The sequence below is a fragment of the Colius striatus genome, chromosome 5 (genome assembly GCF_028858725.1).
Source record: "Colius striatus isolate bColStr4 chromosome 5, bColStr4.1.hap1, whole genome shotgun sequence".
Taxonomy (NCBI): domain Eukaryota; kingdom Metazoa; phylum Chordata; class Aves; order Coliiformes; family Coliidae; genus Colius; species Colius striatus.
In genome coordinates this window covers 24,679,199-24,703,093 of record NC_084763.1, presented here as the reverse complement: position 1 = coordinate 24,703,093, position 23,895 = coordinate 24,679,199, and the positions used below count along the sequence as shown (strand labels likewise).

Genomic DNA, 23,895 nt, shown 5'->3' with positions numbered 1-23,895 from the left:
TTACTCTGTTTTTAAAGGGCCAAGGGATGTATCAATTAAAGAAATAAGAACGCTGAAACCATAGAATTTGTGTATCTTTCTCACAGTAATGTTATCTCTGAGGTCTTTTTTCTCTTCTCTTACAGAATCATGAAAATGTGTTTGTGTTGCTGTTCTTAGAGAAGGAATGCTCAAGCTCCAGCAGTGCTGTCTGGTGCTGAGGAACCTCACAGCTAGGGATCCGTTCAACTAGTGCTGTTTCTCTTGATTTGTCTTCTGGTTTCCATGCAGGCTGATATGCTTCTTGATGCCAAAGCTTGTGCAACAAAATTCTACTTTCCTCACTCTTTACATCTTTCTTCTTCTTACTTTTTACAACGGTGAGCCTGACTTGCTTGGACTGTCTGGGTTTCCCATATTGTATGTTGATCTAATGTCTGGGCTTAAAATCTTTGTAGGAGCAGGAACATGCAGATTTTGGAAGGGATTAAAGTTCAAGCCTTCCTGAAAGCTGCCTCCTGTACAGTGCTTCTGTTTGCAATATGTCAGTGAATTTTTGAAGTTTGTTTATTGATGTCCTTGTGTGCAGACAGTGAAATTTCTGGTAGTGTGTCTGAGACAGAGTGGCCTGCCCTTGGCTCACATCCCGTTTCTGGTCTGTGCTTTCTATCACTTTATGGTCCTGACCTAGACTAACCACTCTTTGTATTTTACTTGGCATTGTGCCTGTGTAGCTGGCTATGACAGTAGGAAGCCTGAATAAAAGTGGAGGCATCTGGACTTTGGAGGAGTACTGTTCTTGCAGAATTGATTCATGGGATGTTGGCCTGGAAGTAAAAATGCAGTCTGCCCTTCAGGAGATCTTACTTGTGAGAGATGAGGTAGAAATATCTCTTTCTATATGGAGGAAGTAACAGGATTTACACTGCCATCTAAGTCTCTTATTTTACCAAGGACTCTTTATTTTAGCAGGCTGTTACCTGAGACTAGTGAAATGGCTCAGTTAGGGGTCTTCCTGTCAAAGGGAGGCAGCTCAGACATTTGTTGCTGCCCTGCCATGTAGGGAGCTTAGAGTCAGTTTATGCACTGGAAAAGAAAATATTCTACTCCACCCGAACACATAAGATATAAATGTGTATAGATTTCTCTTGATCTCTTCTCCTTTCTTCAGTAAGCATCAGTGTTCCAATTGGTACTCTCATAAGCAATATAATAGTATAACAAGTAACTTATGTTATTATGCTTTTAATTTCTTCTAGGAACTATTGCAGCTGGACTGAGGATGCTCGCTGTCCTGTGGCTTTTGAGTTTTCTCAACCACAGTTTGATCCACTGTTTCAATGCTGTTAATCTATCATAATCATCTGTGTTGTTGATGCTTCAGGTCTGGATGCAGAGTCAAAGCTGCATTGCATAAAAACTGTTCAAACATAAAGTACATTTGAGTCCTATAGCCAAAGAATGGACTTAATTGGTTACTGTGCTGAACAATCTGAGCATTTCGTATTTGACATATGCATGCTTAAGTGGAATAATGCTCTTCAGATCAATTGGCATGGCCCAGGGCAGGCCTCTGCCCCTCCCATTTTGAAAGTGAGAGGGCAATAAAACTGCTCAGTTTTCAATTAACATAGGCTGATAGTTTGGATTTTAATTTCCACAGACAAGCTGTTGAAAGTGTTCTTTAAAAGGTTTTTGTCATCATAAAGTGAAACATTTGTTTCTTTGTCACAGGGAAGAAAAATCTAGGCAGCTTTTCCATTTCAGGTACAGGGATTCAATTAGCAGAAACTTATATAGGTCATTTCAAAAGGGATTTCCTTACTTGGATTCTTGGATTATTTGTGGGGTTTTTTTGTTTATTTTGTTTTTGTTTCATCCTATAAAAAGAAAAGCAGAACAATTTTTATCCAGGACCATTTTTGGGCTATAACTAAGAAAATGGCAGCATCTTACTTAGTTGCCCTTCTTCTGGTATGTCTGTGGGGTTTGAATCCAGGAGTGGTTGTAAAGCTAGCAGAGTAGAATCCATTCCTTCTGTTTTACCTGCAGATTAGTTTAGTCAGTTCCAATCAATTAAACCCCTTTGTGCACTCCGTATGACAATGTGCGGGTGTCATGGAATGGCTTAAGCCCTTACAAGTAATGATTTATTAGCAAAACACAGCTCGACTTGATTTGTGATGCTTATATACCATGTTGTGCTTTGTTTGTGTGAGTAGCATTTAATTCAAATAGTGTCTTTTCACTTTTATGCAGGCCACACACAATGTAAAAATTGTTGAAGAAGATGAGCATGGAGTTTTCCAAGACAGTTTTATGCATTCTTTAGAGCAAATCTTTGATAGAGTCTGATAATCTTAGTGATGCACCCTTAAGGAAAAAAAGGCAAATCACACACATAAATGGAGGAGGGTGAATCATAAGAACATTGCCAAACTTAAACAGGTATAGTTAGTAAGGAGGCAATAGTCTGCAGTGGTACAATGAGCAATAAACACAGTTCAATGGGGCTGTCCTGATCTAACACTAACTGAACATCTAGCCAATATTTTTCAGTCTCTGTGGTGCTGCACCATTCACGTGAAACCTACCAACTCATTTTATGGAGATTGTTACTCATTGTACTAGTTCCATCTCTTCACCTAGTTCTGCCAACTGCTTTAATATAAGTTATCCAAGAATCCTTCAATTATCTGTTTAGTAAACGGTAACAAAGAAAAAATGTGATGGAGAAAAGTCATCAGTACAGTATTACTACTCAAGTGGAAGATTCAATGAGTACATACTTCAGCTGAACTCGGTTCAAATAACTTCGAATCAAGTTCTTCCTGGTAGCCATGCCTAGGCAGGACATTACACACTATATAAGCTTTCTTTTGTAGCCATAACTGTGTGTCCACAAAGGCTTTTGTTCATTGCTGTTTTTTCCTACATTGCTCATGGCTTTCATCTGTCATCAAATTTCAGGCTACATCTCTTTGGGAAGAAAACTAGTGTTTAGGCAAGCCAAAGAATAGTAGAAACATGATCATTTGTGAACAAATTCACCCTTCTGTTTTATGGACCAGCCCAACTGCCATCATTACACTGGGGAAGGCAACATTGAAGTCAAAGACCATCCACAAAGAGGATGTCTCTTGGAGACATGGAAATAGAGACACCAGCCTGTCAGTATGTTGTCAGGACTTGTGGAGAGGTAAAAGGGAGCAAAGATCTACGTTTCTTTGACAGGCTACAGGATATAATCTGGGTGTCTGAATCGAGTGCTACTCCAACCGCCTTTAGCGTGTAGTTAGCAGCTATTATTTCTTCTTCGGATTCTTTTTATCCCCAGAGCTGCTTAGCTAGGTTCTATGACAACTAGTTAGTACTTGAAGGACTTTAGTCACAGGACAGCCATCTGGCTTCTGATCTTGTTTACATATTGTTAAGGTGGTTGAAAAATCTCTAAAGCTTTTCACTGTATGAATGGTGCCTAATTCATGGCCTGCAAATGTTTGGAACCTTGGAACCGGACAAGAAAATGTAGAAATGTCTCCACAAAAGAGATACAGAGAAGTTTGTTTTAAATAAATAAATACATAAATAGACATTTTGCTGTTTTCTGTATCAAGTACATACTTGGAAGTATATATGCTGTCCCGGCCAGTACACAGCCGCTTTCTTGGAATCAGAGGGAATATGTGCAACTTCATGCCTACATGGATTACCTACAGGGGAAGTATTTAACATGTTATAGTGGAACACCATGGATCATAATGACAAATGGATCTGCATTTTAAGCTGCAGACATGTGCTTAATACACAGACAGCTGTGCTGGTGGAAGAGATTCTGTGATATGCTGCTAAAGTTTCTTTTGCCCTGGGAGATTGGCTTCATGGATCTGTAGACACACCTCATCTTCACTCTTTTGGTACAAAATCAGCAGGGTTAAATCAGATCACCCATTTAATCAGTGTAAGTTAACCCAACTTTCTGGAAGTGCTCAGTGACTATCTGCACCAATAGATCTGCAAGGCTACTGTCTCAGGCAGAAAGGTGGTGAGAAGCAACTGAGGACTGGATCTTAAACCAGATAAAGCTGCCTCTGCAGAAGGCCAACTGCTCATGGCCAATTGCAGGAGCTCTGGATTGATTCACATGCTGGCAGGAAAGATTCTCATTGCATTTTCTGTGAATGATTTTTACAAATAACAACAAAAAAGAACTGCGAATCTGGCTCTGTCCTCATGTCACCATCAGAGGAATAACTGTGTGATACTAAGATGCCTTATAAAAATGAAGCTGCAGTGCATGCTTGGAAGAGCTTAATTGCAACCCTGTTCCTATCACTGCTTTTTGTCTCTCCATTCTTCTTGCCTCAGTTTCCCTATTTATCTCACAATGATGCTGTCAGCATTAACTATGCTGTCGGCATTAACTACATGAGAGCTACTGTGAGTTTTGTAAATGTGAGATGTAGAAAAGGCTCAAAGACTTTAAATATAACCTTCCTGTGACCTATAAAAGTCACCTGAGTGTGATCTGTGTTATCTGTACTTCACCAGATATTTCTCCTTCAGTTACCTGAGAAATGAAGCATCCTGATCTCAGAGGAAGGCAAACTTCTGGAGAGAATAGCAAATGGACTTAAAGTATTTTTTAAGTATCACTAGTGGCTCTTAGCTAGTGATTCTGAACCTGCTAAGCCTTGCTGGAAATAGGTCTTGGCCTCTGTTGATCCTCCTGTTCTGCAAAAATAGGCTTTGTAAGCCCATTTCCACACATGATTAGTATTTCTTACCATTCTATGATTCTATGACCAATGATCAATGAAAACTGACTATAAAAAAGTACTCCTAGCATTATATACTGTGGAAAGACTTTGGGTTTTGATAGACAAATGACCCAGTAAAAATTGTTTGTGTGCCGAGTTATATTCATAATTGTACAGCACTGTGCCAGTGACACAGTGAGAATGGCAGCTAGTTAATGCAACTTGACCTGCTACTTAACATTATCAGCTTTTAGTCTGCTGAAAGCTTCTTATCTATGCTAGCCTACACACTTCTGTTTCAGTGATGGCCAACCCTTCCTGGCAAGCACTGCCATGCCACACGGAGGTGCTGGCTTTCTCCTTTCTCTAACCCTATGTGGTCAGCAGCTACCAAAAACTCCTCAAATAGATGATCTTTAAAGTCTTCTAAAATTAAGTACCTGTCAAAATCCCAATATAATAGAATGTCTCCAGAGAAAAACAGAATAAGAACAAAAAATTTATGCCCTTTTCCTCCAATATATTACGTAAAACAGTGTAAAATGCTGTTTGGGTTAAAACCAAACACTTCATGATAGCTCATGTGGTGTTCTGTAAATAATGAATGACTGGGGCTTCATCTCTGTGTTTGTAAGGAGTAGGAGGAGTTTCTTTTTCTCTATGTACTTTGTTCTACCATCAGTGGAGTGATAAAATATTTTAAATCAAGCAACATTCATTTCAGGAGTAACTCTGTTGTCCTTAGCAAAGGTATGTCAGGCTTGACTTTGGCCCAGGAACTGATAGGTTTTGATCTTGCTAATGCCTTCTTTTTTTCTTTTCCTTTCAACTTCATTGGACCATGAAGAATTATTTGTATGGCAGAAGATATCAAATACACCAAATGCTTTTGTGGGGATTAGCAGCTCTGTTAGCGCTCTGTTGGCTTCTGAAGCTACAAGGTGTTCACATGAGGCAGGGGTTAATTCATCACAGTGCTGAGATGTTCCCCACAGAGACTGCAATTTAAGCTCCAATTTAAGGCAAGATGCTTAGCTTGAGCATGAATATGTTCAGATTCTGGCTCTGCTAAGATTCATTAGAGAGGAATCATGACTTCACCAGTGTTTCTAAGTGAGTTTCAAGAATAAATGGTAAACCAACAGCATACTGTCTTACCTTTCATTTTCCTTAGAACAACCACATCAAAACTGTTGGTAGCGATATTGGGATGGAAAAGCTGATGACTGCTTGCATCAGCCCTGGTGTCTAGATCCTCAGGTGATCTGAAGTTTGGGGACATGATGTACTTAGATATGTGTATCTGGTAGGGGTAAGTGATGGGAAATGGCAGGCACAGTGGTTTTGGGTTGGTTTGAGCTGAGAGGAAGAAAGATAGAAAGTAAGAAAATCTCCTTATTTCACATTTCACAGTTTTAATATTAAATATAATACTTTGCAAGAACTTGGAAGATGAGAATCAGAAAGGTGATATCTTAGTTCTTTAATCCTCTCTTGCTTGCACTGCAAAGAATTCACAATGATCATTGCATTGCAGGTTTTGCACATAACCAGTCATACCAATTCATCTTTACTTTTATGCGGTTTAAGGAAATGAAAATGTGGACTTCTGATTCTTGTACAGGTCCTATTAATAGTAACCGAGTTTGTACTTGTGAAATCAAAATGTACCTCTAAGAAGACATTTATTTCCAGGAAGAAGTAGGATAAAACTGAACTGGATATTTCAGGGCTACTGAGAACCAGGATTTCACAGAGTGCCTGCATTTGTGTGATATTGTTCTTTTCAGCTTTATTTTTTTTTTGTGCTAGCATAATTAAAAAACTAAAATTGAAGGAATTTTGAAGTATTCTTAAGAAAACTGAAGCAGCGCTTTATTCCAATAAGAGAGGCTAGCACCCTGTTTGAATTCTTCTACTGCAACTTTACTGCAACTGCATAGAGCAACTTACTGAGAGCAAACCCCTTTCCTCAACTGCTGTGTAAAACAAAGTCACAACCTGATACAGGAGCCACATTGATTCCATTACTGAAGCTGTGCATTAAGACATAATGAGATGTCCTACCAAGCTGGGCTTTTCTGAAACTTCTCTCTCATAAATCTGCTTTATGCCTACTGTAGATCCCCTAGCTGTACCTGGTAGATGCTCCAAACACTTTAATTCACATTAGGTAAGAAGGGCCATGAACAACATAGCTAAGAAAACTCAATTAGCCCATAGGCAAGACAGAAAGATCAATATTTGTTAGGAGAATGGGTATGCTAGGCAAACACTGCTAACTTGATAAATGCATTGTACAAGCTTCATCTGAGACATATCTTTTCTCCTAGTAGCTATGCTGCTGCTTATTGACAAGGAACCTGCATTGTGCAATTATGGCTGTAAGAGGAACAACTTACCTTTTTATTTGCCTTTTTATTAAAGAAAGATAAGATATGATATTGGTGAAATATATTTACTTAGCTGAACTGTCTGGTGGTTTATGAAGCCTATATTAGGGAAGAAAAATAGTAAATAATTTACCTGAATTTACTCACATTCATTTGCACCTCCCACATTTTCTCTGAATCTGTGTAATCAATATGAATTTGGAACAAATCAACGTGTAAGCAGTACAGACAATATTGTTACTGATACCACTTATTACATGAGGAACGTTTTGTGATGCCACGTGCTAAAGACTGAAAAGATACTGTGAAGAACTGATATGCAAAATGTCTTTTTAAAAAGAGTGAGGAAAAAAATGTAGCCTCTTAAACTTTTGTTTAATAAGCTCTATATTAATTAAGAATTGTATGTTGTATTAGTAAAAATTACTTTATCAGTAATGCAAAACAGAACACATGTCCCGTTTATACTTTCCAGAGAAAGTACTTATTCATTCCATGCTGATAGATTATTGCTACTTTACCATGGATATGTATTTTATGCTTCTAATAAATTTTTAAAAAGCAATCAAAAAAATGCTAACTTTAAAGGGCAAGAATTAGAGCACTTAGGCTATCTAGGTGTCTCTTGGCAATTGTAGCAAGTCAGAAAAATGTTTAAGAGTAAAAAAAACCCCTCAATTTGCTTAGTGGCTCTTCGTAGAAACATAGAATCATACAATGGTAGGAGTTGGAAGGGGCCTTTAGGGATCATCTAGACCAATCCCCCTGCAGAAGCAGGTTCACCTAGATCAGATCACCTAGATCAGGATCTTTGTGTTGTAATGAAAAAAAAAAAAAAAGCCTGAAAGACAATATTACTGGACTAATCTTAGTGTTTCTCCTGAACTCCAAAACCTCATGTACTTCATGCAGAAGGCTTGTTAACCAGGTCTTGCTTCAAAGAGTCTTTTCCATACATGGATAGGAGAGATTGTCTGTGGGTAGTCATTTTTTTTTAAGCTTTATTATTTGTACGGTGATCACACAAAGTTCCTCTGGGAACTCTTTTCCTGCTACAGCTGGGAACTACCCAGTCATCTGGTTGATGACATAGCCGTGGCATGGGAGCTGCACCTAAGCTCTGCTCAAGTCACCTGTGATTCAAGAGCTGCAACTTAGCCTCTCCATCACCGATTTACTCTAAAATAATAGTTGTTGCATGAATACAAAGAGGAAATATGCCTCCTTGCTCAAAGAATTAAAATGTAGTCTTGTACTGATTTCTTTCCATACATGAGTGTGGAAAAATAGATTTCAAGTGCCAGATCAGTTTTGTTCACACATCCTGATTCAATGTGCACCAGTCACATGCTTCATTGTGAAATCTTTGCTGAGATGCCATGGGACTCAGCACAATCAACATAATGCATGATATTTCACAAATCACTGTGCCAGCATAACTTAGGCTTCGACTGAGGTAAACAAAAGATCTACTTTTAATGCAGGATGCTACAAAGACGATTTAAGCGAAGTATTGGATTCTGAAAACCATTTCTATGTTGTAACATTTATAATGACTTGGGACTCTGATTCAAGCTTTCTATCCGTCTTGAAAAAGAAACCTTTTACAGAAATAGCCATGCTAATAGAAGAGCAGTCTTGAAAAGATTATTTCACAGATACTTCTAGTTGATTTTTCCATTTCTACAGTTAGAACTGGTGCTCTATGTCTACTGCTGCTGCAACAATGAAGGAAAATATGCAGTGTTTATTTTACTCATTGTTTATTTTCAATTCACATTGTGTTACAATTCTAACATTATATCAATGCACATTGAAAATAAACACAAAGTACTTTCAGTTTCCCTTTCCATTCACATTTGGTTACAAAATGAGTTGTTGTGTTCTTTATTGAGTTCCTAATACAAATATGGAAAAATAAGGAGAATCAATCTGAACTGTGCTCTGGCATGGCAGAACTACTTAAGTACCTTCGAAGACCGTGTTTCATTATAGCATCAAAACTTAAGGCAGCAATAAACTGAGGATGAATATGCATTTTCATGCCTATTTAGAGAAGCTTTGTGAGCACAGATTTTAACAGCCTTGAAAGCTTTGTATTTTCAAAGGTAAGCAGTTATTTGGAGTGTTCCTTATAGTTTTAAAACTCAAAATGGGTTATCAAGCCTAAAGCATCCCAGAATGGATGGCAGTACAGAAAGGTAGAGCTCTGTCTGGAAAAGAAGAAACTGATAGCAGCTTTGCAAAATTTTGCTCTGAGATACTTTCACTGGAGTCCTGGTCAACTTTTGTTGGAGTCTGCCAGTATGACACAAAAAGCAGTTGCTCAGTAATACGCTATCTACTCCTTTTTATTCTGTCTACAGAAGATATGAAGTCCATCAGAGAGTCTTGAAAAGAAGTAAGACTCAAACTGAAGGCACTTTTGCTCCCAGTTTGGGAAGCCCCAGATTAAATCCAGGAAGTGGTCCAGATGGACACCAACGCATTTCCCTAGCAATGAGTGCACTGTGGGCACTCATCAAACACTTTTTGATAAAACATGCATAAACCAAATTTCATGTGAGTATTCTTGTGGAAACCCTGGCTTCACCTGCAGGAGTTCTGCAGCTCACCTCCTGATGTAGCACTGGGTACAGAGACACATTTGTTCAGTAATGGTAATAAAAGGCACATTGGAACCTTCATGAAGGGCTCCCATTTCTCACTATTTTTCTGCTCTCTGACACATCATAGGAGCCTCTAAAGAGCTGTTTCTTCTCTCTGGGGTGATGTTGACTTGAGAGTAATGCAGCATGGGTGGAGCCTCATGACCTTCAATTCTTTTTCTAGATCAAGCCAGAGAATTTTTTGTGCTCTTTCCTGTTAATTTTCCATGTATTCAGCAAATTACTATGAGAATAAGATGTATCATTCTTGCCAGTTTTAACAGGAAGGAAATTATGGCTGGAGAATAAAACATTTCACATGTGTAAATTAGCTTTCTCTGAAGCCCTTTATTCTTGCAAAAGGTGGCAATCACTTATCTTGCCTGACCTTAAAACCTGCTTGGTCAGGGAGCTACAGGTCAGGGAACTACCAGAGGTCGAGAAGCTGGGAGACAGCTAGAGGAATGAAAGTGTGGTGTGGAGTGATATGTGTGTGTGTGTCTAAATAGGATTCTTGGCAAGACCTTTCAGGATTTTGCAGTGTTGTTTCATGTAAACTCCTGACACCTTTAGACGGGAGGAGTCAACTACTTTTCTCCAGTATACTTAATAAGGAAGGCATATGTGTGTGGTGCATTGCTAATGCACTTATAAAAGCTCATCTGCAGGAACCCAGTGATTCATTTCAGTGCAAAACTGCACAAGGATACATAGTGTGCATATTTAAGGCAAAAGCATGGTTGTCCCATGAAAGACTGAGGGGGGATCTCATCAATATTTACAAATACCTAAATGGTGGGTGTCAGGAGGTTGAGGCATCAGTTTTTTCTGTTATATCTAGCAACAGGACAAGGGGTAGTATGATGAAGCTGGAACACTAAAAGTTCCATTTAAATATAAGAAAAAACTATTTTACTGTGAGGGTGATGGAGCCCTGGCACAGGCTGCCCAGGGAGGGTGTGGAGTTTCCTTCTCTGGAGGTCTTCAAGGCCTGCCTGGACATGTTCCTATGCGACCTGATCTAGGTGGACCTGCTTCTACAGGGAGTTTGGACTAAATGGTCTCTAAAGGTCCCTTCCACCCCCTACCATTCTATGATTCTATGAAAGTGTGCAGAGTGTGGAAGATTTTTTTTTGGCATTTTTCACTTTTTGTTGTAAAAGAAATGTTCTTTTCTTCAATTTAAAAGTCCTTCAAAGACTGAGAAAATACAACCTGATAGGAAAAGAAAATGCTCAAACTAGGACAAAGCATAGGGATCCAGCATATTTCAGGTTAAGATGTGAGTGCAAGATAATGGAGATAGTACATCAGTGTGCTGTTGATCCAATATTCAGAGTCCAAGGTCACGTACTGTTCAGTACATACAAGGGCTGAGTTTGATCTACTCCTGTACAAAGCCCCCTTCCTCCTTACACAGCTAGCACAAGAGCCCAGAGTCCCAACAATTCCTGATTGCTTCCTCTTAAGGACGCAAATCCCTAGAAAGGTGCAGCTATTTCTGCTTCAACCTGTATACATGGATGATCCACTCTGGTCAGGAGCAGGTAAAAGGATCACTCTTGCTGTGAAGTGAATGAGTCCCAGAAATCCTCAACTAAGAAGGACCTAAGGCTGACAGCCTGTGAAAACAGAGCAGGCCTTTTACCCCATCTAAAGGGCAGTTTTAAATTTTACTCTACAATCTGTCTGTGTTCTTGCTGTTTCAGAGATACCAGTTTAAATGTCACATAACAGGACATTTATTGGACTATCAAGTCTCAGTAGAGCAAATTGTTCAACAGCATCTTTCCACTGCAGTCAATGGGAATTTTCTTGAGGATGCATTAGGTAATAAAACAGAACCACCCATCTTGACTATGCAACATGAGTGCCCACTTTGCATGGATCTTGGTTTTAAAACAACTTTAATAGTGCTCCATTATCCTACAAAAGGGCCAGTTCTTGTCACTTAGTGCTTAGGAAACTTGTAGAAAGAAACTTACAGGGAATCTTGTAGCTGTAATCAAATACTGCAGAAGCAGCACAGCCAATGCCTCTAATGTACTTTGCTGATCGAAGGCCATAAGCTGTCCTAGTAAAAAGGAGTTTTGATTTATATGCTCTTGTAAGTCGCCACATTCAACTCTGCTTGTGCTGCGTCTTATAATGAGGTAATAAAGAGAGAAGCTTGAAAAAAACCCCAGTGGATTATAAGGAGCAGAGTTGCAGATTTTTTTCTTGTGTAGCATCTGTGCACTGCTTACAATTAGCTCTTCTACTTTTCTAGTGTCTGAGCTTACAGAAAATAGAGAGCAGGTAACTCAAAGGAAGGAGACTAAAGGGAGAGTAGTGGGGTCAAAGAATGCACCTTGCAGCCCGTAAAGACAACTGAGAAATTGTTACAGAATTTTCCTCCAGTTTTTAATATCCTCTAGTTATGCTCAGCTGATAAGAGGTGTAACTTGTTCATTTTCTGCTTTGTGTTTACACTTTAAATTACTTTAACCCAAAATGTTTGATGTTTAAACGTTTTGCTGGTGCCATCAAGTGGCGTAAATGTTGGATTGCAGAACTCCAGGAGCATACAAATTCACTCAATCTGCTCTCTTGAACAGCAGCAGAGAAGAAAATAATCTTTACCAAGCCTCCTCCAAAAATACATATATATATATCAGAAGAAAATGGACTGAAATGCACATTGGTGTCATGGTTACTTCAGTTATATCAGATCAATCTGGATTTTAACTAGCAGAAAGGTTAATACTTTTCAACATTACAAATTGATAAATCTGATCAACCTGTAAAGCAAACTTAGACACCTTTGTTGAAGAGATACTAAACTGAGGAGGAAGGATATCATATTCTGAATTTCCTTCCCACATGTGTTACTAATCTTTTTTTACTGAACGTGACCTTTCAGATTTCTTATCATATCTATACTTCATATCACTTTGGTGTAATATCACAAAAGTGGAATGAATATTCAGTTTGCTGTTATATTCAATATATTCAGGATACAGTTAATACATAATTTAAAGTTACAGTTCATCATTCACACACATATCTTTTTTTCAGCTGAGTGACATTGTTGCCTAGGAGGAAGGCCACTGTGCAAAGAGAAAGCATAAATGTTTAGAGCTTGGCATGTTTTTGTCTTGATTTCTCAGATAACTCTTAATAGCAAAACTCATAGATGCTGCCAATGTGGAAAGCTATCCTGAGATTCAAAATCGAGGTCACGCAGGGCTGTATTTTGAGAGGTGTTGAGCAGCCATGCCTGAATACAAAGTTCCTGAGAACACTGAGAATTTCATAGAAACACAGAATCATAGAATAATTTCAGCTAGAAGAGACCTTTGAGATCAAGTTCAGCCTTTGTCCCAGCCCTATCAACCACTAGACCATTTCCCGAAGTGCAACATCCAGCCGTCTCTTAAACACTTACAGGAATGGTGAGTCCACCACCTCCCTGTGCAGCCTGTTCCAATGCCTGACAACCCTTCCAGTAAAGGAATTCCTCCTCATATCCAGCCTGAACCTCCCCTGGTGCAACTTGAGGCCATTTCCTTGTGTTCTATTGCTTGTTACTAGGGAGAATAGACCAACCCTTACCTTGCTACAAATTCCATTCAGGTAGTTGTAGAGAGTGATGAGGTCTCCTCTGAGCCTTCTTTTCTCCAGGCTAAACAGCTCCAGATCTCTCAGCCATTCCTCATATGAGACGTGCTCCAAATCTTTTACTAGTTTGGTAGCCCACCTCTGGATCCTCTCCAGCACCTCAGTGTCCTTCTTGTAGAGAGGAGCCCAACACTGGATACAGTATTTGAGGTGTGGCCTCACCAGAGCAGAGTACAGGGGAATGATCACCTCCCTGTTCCTGCTGACAACACTGTTCCTAAATACAGGCCAAGATGCCATTGGCCTGCTTAGCCACTTGGGCACAAATTTCTCTCTGTGGAAGCCTGGCCCTTACAGTCCCTCACCACACGCACGTAATGCTCAGTGGGAACTGTGGAAATGCCTTGAATGGGTATGGGTTCCAAGTTGTGACCCTAGAAATGTTGTCATATAATTACGGAATCACAAAATCTTTTTCCTTTTACAACAGCTTTCCGAAAAAGCTGAGCATAGACTTCATTTTTATGCTTATGAGGTGTCCTGGTTTAGCAAGGAGCACCTTTTGCTTGATAACAGGGGGAGCTGGTTGCAGTGAAGACCCGGTAAAGAGTTTGTGGACTTTTCCCCAGCTCCTGGGTTCACACCCACCTCCGGCCCGGCTGGGTCAATCTGGTGCCTCTGCCATCACTATTTAGGGGACGGGAATTTGACGTGCTGGCAGGAGGTGTAAGAGTGATGCAAGATGGCGGTGACCACATGGACTCTTCAGCCAGAGAAGGAGGAAGGAAGGAGAAGCAATAGACCAAAGACCCCTCTGCAAGCCATAGGGAGAATGAAGGCTGTACCCCTGCAACCTATGGAAACCCATGGCAGGACTGAGAGTTATCAGCAGCTCCATGTGAGTGAGCCCGGACGGGCGAGGGACTGTGTGAGCAGGCGTCCATGGCGCAGGCCGTGCTGGAGAGCCTGCATGCCGCAGAGCAGCCGCACATGAGAGCCCCACATGTGAGGAGCTGCATCCTTTGGGATAAATGCACATCGGAGCAGCCTGTGCAGGGCTGCCGTGTTTGTGAGGTACCCCATGGACTTGCAGGGAGGATGAGTGAGGAGCCCACGTGTCCTGAGGAGGGGCAAACAGCAGAAGCTATCAGGAATAGACTGAAAGCCCCACTCCCCGCCCCCCCCCCCCCCCCCCCCCCCCGCCCAAGCCATTCATGGGGGGAGGAGGTAAAAACACTGGGATCAGGGCTCTGAGCTTGGGAGGAGGGGAGATGTGGCAAGAAGGTGTTCTTAAAAAAGCTGGATGGACTCTTCATTGTTGTACCACTCTGTGTGGTTTTATTTTGGTTATGTTTTGGGGTTTTATGGTTATGTTTTAGTTGATGTTGCATTAAATTATTTTCTGTTTTCTTCCCCAAGCCGAGTAGCCTGGTCTGTTTTGTCCTGGACCTTAAGCAGCAATTAAGCTCTCCCTGCCCTTTGTCAATCCTCAGATCTTTGGTACTTGAGGCTAATCGTGGTCTTTTGTTCCCTGATGGACAAAACCATGACATGAAGTTTGTGTATGCCATAAGGTCAGAAGTGACATATTTAAGGTCAGGAAGGGTGTTTGGGACAACAGCCAACAGTAAATAGTTATCAAATGATGAGCCAAAAAATAAATATGGAAATTTTGAACTTTAAATGGCATGGGAAACACTGTGTGGAAATTTGTGGGTACCAACGTATTCCCATACTAATATTCAGGACATTGCTAAAAGAGTAGAGGCTTAAATTGCCCATTTTTGGAATGCAAATACTTGCATATCTCAGTCTATGTCGCTATGTAACTTGTTAACTAACTATTGCTATCGTTAAAAACACTTCGTTAACAGTTCTGGGCTCCCCAGCTCAAGAGGGACACATAACTTCTGGAGAGAGTCCAGCACAGGGCCACCACGATGATCAGGGGACTGGAACATCTTCTTTATGAGGAAAGGCTGTGGGAACTGGGGCTGTTTAATCTGGAGAAGAGGAGACTGAGGGGACATCTCATTAATATTTACAAATATCTAAATGGTGGATGTCAGGAGGCTGGGACATCCCTTTTTTCTGTTATATCCAGTGATACAACAAGGGGTAATGGGACAAAGCTGAAACAGAAAAAGTTCCATTTAAATATAAGGAAAAAGTATTTCACTGTCGAGGTGAGGGAGCCCTGGCACAGGCTGCCCAGGGAAGGTGTGGAGTCTCTTTCTTTGGAGGTCTTCAAAACCCACCTGGACATGTTCCTGTGTGACCTGATCTAGGTGGGACCTGCTTCTGCAGGAGGGTTGGACTAAATGACCTCTAAAGGTCCCTTCCAACCCCTACCATTCTGTGATTCTATGATTCTGTGATTTTGACTGTGGGAAGTATATGTCTAGCCTACTTTGGCCAAGGGTCTACACCACTATAATAAGGTTGATGTGCTTTAACAAATGTATAGGGAGACTTATCCTTCACCGTTATATTCTGGCAGTACAGGTAGTGCAGTTCCTTCATGCTCCCATTCTGCTTCCCAGGGGAGCTTGCAGCAGTGAAGGAATTCCCTGAACTCTTTATATCTGGAAGAAAAAAAACCTAATAAAATGGCCTTTAATGTGACGGTGACTTGAAATCTTTTAAACAATGAGAACCTGGCTTTATTTTCTTGAGTCTGCGTTACTCATACTCATTCTGGGTAACGCTAATATGGTGAACTATCTCTGGAAGAAGTAAATACCATGGTGATTGGCAATTGTTTAATGAAGGTTGAATCAAGTCTATTGTGTTTGAATCAGTAAGAGGAAGAGAGAAGGTAGTAGATGCCTGCAGCATATACATCATACAGTGTAATTAAGTCTCAATTGCTGTTGTGTAGATACCTCAACTGTCCTTTCAGTACTATGTAAGTGGCATATGGACAACAAATATATGCAATGGCACAGATGGAAGCTTTAGCATCTAATTCCCACTGATTCCAGAATTTGTTATTTATGCCTTTGAAAATCTTACATCTCTAGAGAGAGGTGAGAAATGTTACTGTTTGGAGACTGTAATTCCCACTGAATGCAAGCTGTGTCAGGCACTTCACATGGATGAACTAGTGGCTAGGGATATCCAGCACGTTTCTACATATCTGTGTCTTTTGAAATCAAGCAGTTTTATGTGCTTAGATGCATGTTCATCTCACAGAGTTTTGGCTTGTGGTGTTGTAAAAATGGACACCAAACTCACATAAAGATTAAAGCTTCCTTTTCTTTTGGGTAGTGACATGCGGAACAAACTCTATAACATGGTTAAGGGTTATAAAGCAGGTATGTATTGCACCAGAGGGTGCGGGTGCAAGGGAGATAGTTCTGCCCAGCTCTCACATCCTATTGTCTAACAAAGGGCTACTTATAGGGTACAGGTAGGGGTATGCATAAGCGCCTACTACATATTCATGACCTATCCCCACTTTGTATTGTAATATGTCCTCTTCAAGCTTACACTTGTACAGTGTCTGGTAGATTTCCATGCCACAGAGCAGGATGCAAACAATTCTGTTTTCCACATTCCAAGTCCTTCTTCTCTGCAGCTGTCTACACACAGGTTTCTTAGTTATCAGCATTCAGGGTCTTCAAGGCCTTTACTGACAAGTGGTTTGGATTCCAGTGAGCTGAGTTTTCTTATCATGGTGTTAGTTTACAGTGAATTGTGTCTTTCTAACTTTCTCAGGCCTTTCCCTTCTGTATGTCTGCTTTTGCCCATCAGTAGCAGCAGTTTTCCAGTCAGGAGTGTGGGAATAAAGAACTGGCTATTGGCAAAAAATGTAAACGGATCTTCAGAGTATGAGACTGATTGCTGGCGAGTGAGATAATGTTACAGAATGCCTTGTGAGTGTGAGAAGCAGCAACATGAGAGTGGAAAACAGGCAGTCTGAAGGTCAGCAGGATGTAAAAGCAAAAACAGATATGTAAATTTTTGCAGTATATTAGGGGCTTGCATACAGCATGGCCACTCATGGCAATGCTCCCCCTTCATCAATCCTGAGTGGATTTGGTGTGTTTCAGCATGTCTCCCCTATCCCGGCTGGCCCGAGACTGGCAAGGAGAAGACAGGCACAGACAGCCATCTCCTTTAGGGACAGAAGACCTGTGAGGAGCAGGGAGTTGGAGTCAGTGATCCTTATGGGTCTCTTCCAACTTGAGATTTTCTAGGATTCTCTAAGAGACAACATGAATGATTTGACTTAGTCTTCCAGGATTTAAAAAAAAAATTATCAAGGAAGTAATGAGCTGTTGTGGTATGTAGTGGGGGTGATTGCCTCAGGATGTTTTATTGGTATGCTGTCTTCATTCATATGAAGTGAGAGAGTGATGTTTAGGTGAACGAGTTGGGAACCAGCAGCCACATCTGTGTTTATTGTCAGCTTTTCCATCACTGAGTGGCCCCGATTCTTGATTGAGCTACACCTCATCTATACTGCCATCTTTTTCTTGCCTTGAGTGTTTCATTACTGATGAGTGAAGCAGCTGGACATGGCTGCAGATGAGTAGGAGTGCCTTTGTTGTCTGTGGTGTAGCCAATACACTACTATCACAGCACAGGCTGCAGTGAATCATGTAGATATTCTAACTCTCTCCCAGTTCCCTTGAGTTTCTCTGCCCTGTGCTCTGAAGTATGGTGTTGCTCAAAGTTTCTGGATGTGTGATTCTTGATGGGGTGAGCTATAGAAATCCTTGTTTCAACAGAGCAGTTATTAATCTTAGTATTGATCATTACTTTGGAGATGGAGTGAGAAAGTGATTTTGACTAAGCTACACTGGGAGAAAGTGGCACTCTGCAAGTACTATCTGGATTCAGGTGTTTTTCAAGTGTAAGGTTCTCCCAATTCTGACTTAATCTTATATTGATTAAAAGGTAGAATAACATCCCTGAGCCCATCCTGAAATGTGAGGAGAAATAAGTGTGTTACTATGTGGCTATGATGTTTCAATGAGCATTACAATCCTGACTTTTATTACAGGTATAGGCCCTTAAGGAAGGGAAGAAATAGCTACAAAAACTACTCAGAAAACATTTAGATTCAAACTGTGGCAGAGTCCTAGATATCTAATTAAGTCTTAGGGAAATCTATGGGAGAGATCAAGACACAGGCAGTGCTGCTGTGTTTTGTTCTCTCTGGTTTCTTGGCAGCACAGTGCTCTCCTATCATGTAGTTCCTTCTGTTGGTTCAGCACCACTCTGCTGCTGCCTGATGCTCTTCCATTATCCATTTTGCCAGGGTGCAAAGGGCAGTATGTTTATATTATATGAGGAATCAAAATAAGAATCTGATGTGCTGTAGATTATCAGAAAGCTTTTCTGGTTTTAAGTTTCTGAAGGAACTCAAGCATCTGTTTCTTAAGTTCTGTCTAAAGCTTTGTTTCCCCTTTCTGAAAGGAGACAGGCAGATGTCACGTCACCTGCATGGCTGTAGTGTTTGCATTCATTAGGTCTAATCTCACTGGAAACATTAATAAATCATTCCTCTGACTGCTATCTGTAGGTTACTAAGTTGCAGAACAACCACTTTACTGTAGACAGAAAACAGAAGCACTGCACACAAAGGCAGATCATCCATGCAGCCCAAACAGAGCTTTGTTAAGCTTAAAGTATTTCCGAGTCTTCTCACAAAGAAACATTTCTAGTTAATATTGATCTAGTGATACTGAAGATCTCAAGGACACAGGAAAAAAAAAAGGTCTTTGTTCAGAGAATATCAAAAGGAAGGTAGGATGAACAAAGTATTAAAGTATATCATGAATGAGAGTCTCAGCAATATAGTCAATGGTTTAATAGAGACTATTACTATTTCTGACTTCCACAATTGTAGATTTACTCTGAGTTCTGACAGACAACTGCCAAGTTCTTAGCAATTTTGTTCTGACAAAAAAAAAAAAAGAAAAGCTAACATTCTGAGATCAGAACATCAGTTTGCCAGTGGCTCCTTTATTTTTATAAATGTGACATTTTTCCATTCACACCCTCCCACAACGTGGGTCACTCCCTGGGAGAACAGTCCTTCAGGTACCGACTGCTCCAGCCTGAGTCTCTCACAGGATCGCAAGTCCTGACAGCAAACCTGCTCTGTCTAAGCACCCTTCTCCCCCTCCTTCTCCATTGACTTTGGTGTCTGCAGAGATGTTTTTACATTTTCCCTCCCTGTTACTGCTGTAGTTTAGCAACTGCACAACAACTTCTCTTTCTCAAACACATTATTCACAGAGACATTAACTCCAGCACTAATTGGCCAGGCCTGGGTCAGGTGCAGGGTCCAGCTTAGAATTGGCTGGCCCTAACCCAGTGAGCTACAGTGGGAGCTTCTGGCAATTTTTGTTTAAAGAAGCCACCCCTGTAGCATGTCTGCTACCAAAAAACCTGGCCCAGACCAAAACCACTACACCTCCATAAGCTGTGACAAAATTCCCTTTGACTAAAATCTAATGGCTCACCACACAGGGAATGGGGAGAGATGTTTGTTTTATGTTCTTACATTTTAAGTTGTACCACATGCATTGCTCTGCACTTAATGGCGTGCTGGCTTTTAGATATAGATCTTACCATGGCATGAGGAGTCTGAGGAGAGTTTCAAGGTGAAAGGAGCAATATATGTTCACCACTCTGGTACATGTTTGCTGTCCTGACTTTAGCAAAAAGGATATTTTGCTCAAGCCCTCTTCTTCTCAGACATATGTCAGTGAAATGCAAAAGATTTTGCTTTGCCTTTTTAAAAAAAGGAACAAATTTGAATATATTTGAAATACGTTATTCTTCTAGCATGTCTGGGGGTTTGGGCCATATGTATTATAAGAAAGGAAGCTGATGTAGCATTTTCAAGTGAAAAAAACCAAATGAGTTGTGTCATACTGGCAGTTTCTAGAGTGTTAGGTTATCTGTCGTGATATCTACATGAGCACTATGGGAATCTTATACTGATGACTCAGATTCAAGTACTACTGGCTTGCAAAGAAAAAAATGTTCACAGTTGTTGATTCACAATCTGTAAGTGGGCAAGAAACAGAAACCAGACTTTCTTTGTTGATCACACCAACACCAACCCCACTGATAGATAGTAGTCCATATCCCCCCATCAAAAAGGTCCTGAATATATATGTCCCATGTCCCTACAACTTCATTACTCCAAAGTCACCACACAAATTGTAAAACCTGCGTTCAGCTCCAGAGGCATAGCTCATTGCACATTTCCAGGTGGCTGGCTTGGGAACCTCAAGTTCCCAGCCCTTGACACCTACATTTAACAGCAGGATCCAGTCAAAAGTTCAAGGCATCCTGATGAACAATACTGCCTGGAAACAGTCCAATGCTTGCAGGACACAGTGCTTGCAGCACTATCTATCCAGTTCTATTCCCTGGCAACTTAGACTAGTGGACTAACAATAGGTAGAGGGAGATAACAGTAGGAGAAAGATGATGAAGTCAGGTGTAACCAGGAGCTGATAAGACCAAAGTCCCAAGTTCTTACTGATCCAGGGGAAATCACCCAAAAGGGAAATCACACACAAATGAAATCACTAGTTTCCAGGTTGATGTTTCTCCAAACCTGGAAATATGATCCTTGACATTTCAGCCCCAGAGCTTTCAGAAGTCCATGGCTAAAAAAATGAATTATCTCACCATGAGTCTTTCCATGACGAAAAGCTTCCAGTGGGAGAGGGCAGGAAGGTATAGGAAAGTGATACATTAATATTCTGATGAATTATATGTAAGTAAAAATTAATTTTTAAATATAATAAGCTTTCAAATATTGTGTCTACCAAAAGACTGAAATATATTACTTCAAAACAGAAGACTGTATCTGGAGAGAGCCCCTCTCAGCTCAGGCTTTATTGTCTATCTTTCTTCAGAATAAAAGTTTAACAGGAAACTGTGTAGGGCAGAACTATGAACTAAGCCTACCTTCTTGTTCAGTGCAGTGCACCATCAGTATACTTTGGCCTGTGTTCTGGTAGTATTTGACATTCGAGTGAAAAGGTGTTGGGAATCCTTTGGGGTGATACAGAGAATGAGGCAGCTGATGGTGGCAGGAAATGGTTACCTCTTGTGTGAGGGGGAAGATGTTAAAGCACACTGGGGAGCTGTGATCCAAGGCACAAGTAGGTGATGTGCTGTCTCACACCTCTCCTGAACAAAGCAGTAAATATATCCACAGGCCAAGCTAAAAGTAAGTTAGCTGTAGAAACTTCGATTAGAAAAAACTGAGTGAAACCTGTGGGTATCAGTTCAATTCTTGACAAATTGGCTAAGCTTGGAATACTTCACATAAGGCAGGCAGCATAGCAGCAGGAATTCTGTGGATTGCCTCTTCTTATTTCCATTCTCAGAGATATCAATATTCTTTGCTTAGGTATTGTGTGGGATTTTAACACTATCCTTTGAAACAGTTGGACCTGACCACTGGTAGAGTTTGAATTCTGTTTAGTTGGCTTGTTTCTGCATTCCTGTGTTTGGCAGACATGGTTACACATTTTGATATGTTTTGCTTTCTTCTCTAACCTTTTCTTTTCTCTCAATCTGATTTCTGTTTCAGTTGAACTGGCATTGAAATAAATGGATGTGTTTGAAAATACTGTTTTTTTCACCAGATAGGGCAAAATTAGCTGGAGATCCTACTTTTCTTGGAAAAGAAATGTGAAAAAAGCTGGAAGCAAGTCTTCTGGCAAGTGATAATACATAAATAGCTTTTCTGAAAACCCATGAAATGCAATGTTGTGCTATTATTATCCCATAGAGTCAGTAATTGGTTTATTATGATTTTGGACCAGCGGTTTGTTTCTAACATGGGTGGCTTGGCCATCACATTAAAGTCAACTACACTTTAAAGTTTGTGCCATGTACAACTGATATAGCTGTATCAGTAATTCCCAGAGTTCACAAGTTTAACATATTCTTAAAAAAAAACTTTCAGTGTTTCTTTTTCATGCTTCATCTTAGTCTAGAGACAAATGCATGGAAAGGGTCAATGGAATCTTTTCCTTCATTTCATTAATTACTCAGTTGTTGAAATATTCTGTTATTTCTTCCCAAAAAATACTATGGAAGATTTAGAGTTGTGGTTTTGAGATACTGTGGGAATGACTTGCCTTAGTTGTTGTTATAGAGGGTGTGCTGGAGGAAAAAAAAAAGGCTTTAGGACATCATTTATACACTCTAAATCTTCACACAGAAGAGGTCACCTCATTTGTAAATCTATTAGTACCTAAGATACATGTAGCTTTGCTACCTGTATCTCCAGGTTAGTAAGTTTCTTTGAGAAACAACTGATTATGAGGAGTAAGGTCCCTGATACCTCTTTGTATAGTTCTTACTAGGCTACAGTGACTGTTCTGTGTTGATGTGACAAAGGGGTCAGCAAAAGGTGGACATTGTAAAATCATGGAATCACAGAATAGTTGATGTTGGAAGGGACCTCTGGAGGTCATTTGGTCCAACCTCTTCTCAGGCAGGGGCAACTAGAGCAGGCTGCTGAGGACCGTGTTTCCAAGGATGGAGACTTCACAGCCTCTCTGGGCAACTTGATTCAGTGTTCAGTCACCCTCACAGTCAAAAGTGTTTCTTTATGTTCAGAAGGACTCTCCTGTGTTTGAGTTGGTGCCCATTGCCCTTGATCCTGTTACTGCCCACCACTGAAAAGAGCCTGGCTCCGTCTTCTTTACATCCTCCCTTCAAATACTTGTACACATTAATGAGATCCTTTCTGAGCCTTTTCTTCTCTAGGCTCAATAGAGATAGCTCTCACAGCCTTTGATGGTATGAGAGATGTCCCATACCCTTTTATCTTAGTGGCCTTTCACTGCACTCTCTCTAGAAGCACTCCAGGTGTGAACTCAGCAGTACTGAGCAGAGGGGAAGGATTACTTCGCGCAACCTGCTGGCACACTCCTTTTCATGCAGTCCAGACTACCATTGGCTGTCTTTACAGTGAAAGCACGTTGTCCCTTTCTGCAAAACCAGTTTTTCCACCCAGTCAGCTCCCAGCATGTACTGGTGCCTGGTGCTGTTTCTCCCCACAGAAAAGACTTTTCACTTCCCTTTGTTGAACTGCATGAGATTCCTGTCAATCAATTGTTCCAACCTTTTGGGATGGCATCATGACCCTCTGGTGTATGAACCACTTGTGCTGCTTTTCTGTCATCAGCAAACTTGCTGTGGATGCACTCTGCCTCATTATCCATAATGTTAATGAAGACACATCACAGGATTGGCCCCAGTATTGACCTCTGGGGTACATTGCTCATTACTAACTTCCAACTAGACTTCATGCCAGTGATCATTACCCTATGGGCTCAGCCATTCAATCAGTTTTCAGTCTCCTCATCCAGCCCATAATTCATCAGCTTCTTTATGAGGGTTTTATGGGCAACAGTGTCAAAAGCATTACTGAAGTCCAGATAGACAATATCCATTGCTCTCCTCTTCAGTCATTTCAATGAGGAACATGAGCAGGTTGGTCAAACTTAACTTCCCCAT

The 23,895-nt window shown here is 40.6% G+C and overlaps 1 protein-coding gene across 1 annotated transcript; it reads right to left on the bottom strand.

Annotated features, from left to right (window-relative positions):
* Positions 1 to 23,895, bottom strand: SPMIP4 (sperm microtubule inner protein 4). Its single transcript, XM_061997397.1, is given in 14 exon segments — positions 1 to 153; positions 155 to 340; positions 375 to 412; positions 415 to 798; positions 801 to 876; positions 2,608 to 2,640; positions 3,604 to 3,692; positions 5,898 to 6,086; positions 7,206 to 7,231; positions 12,805 to 12,826; positions 14,496 to 14,500; positions 15,791 to 15,865; positions 15,867 to 15,965; positions 23,807 to 23,895. Coding segments are annotated over 14 exon segments (1,464 nt in total).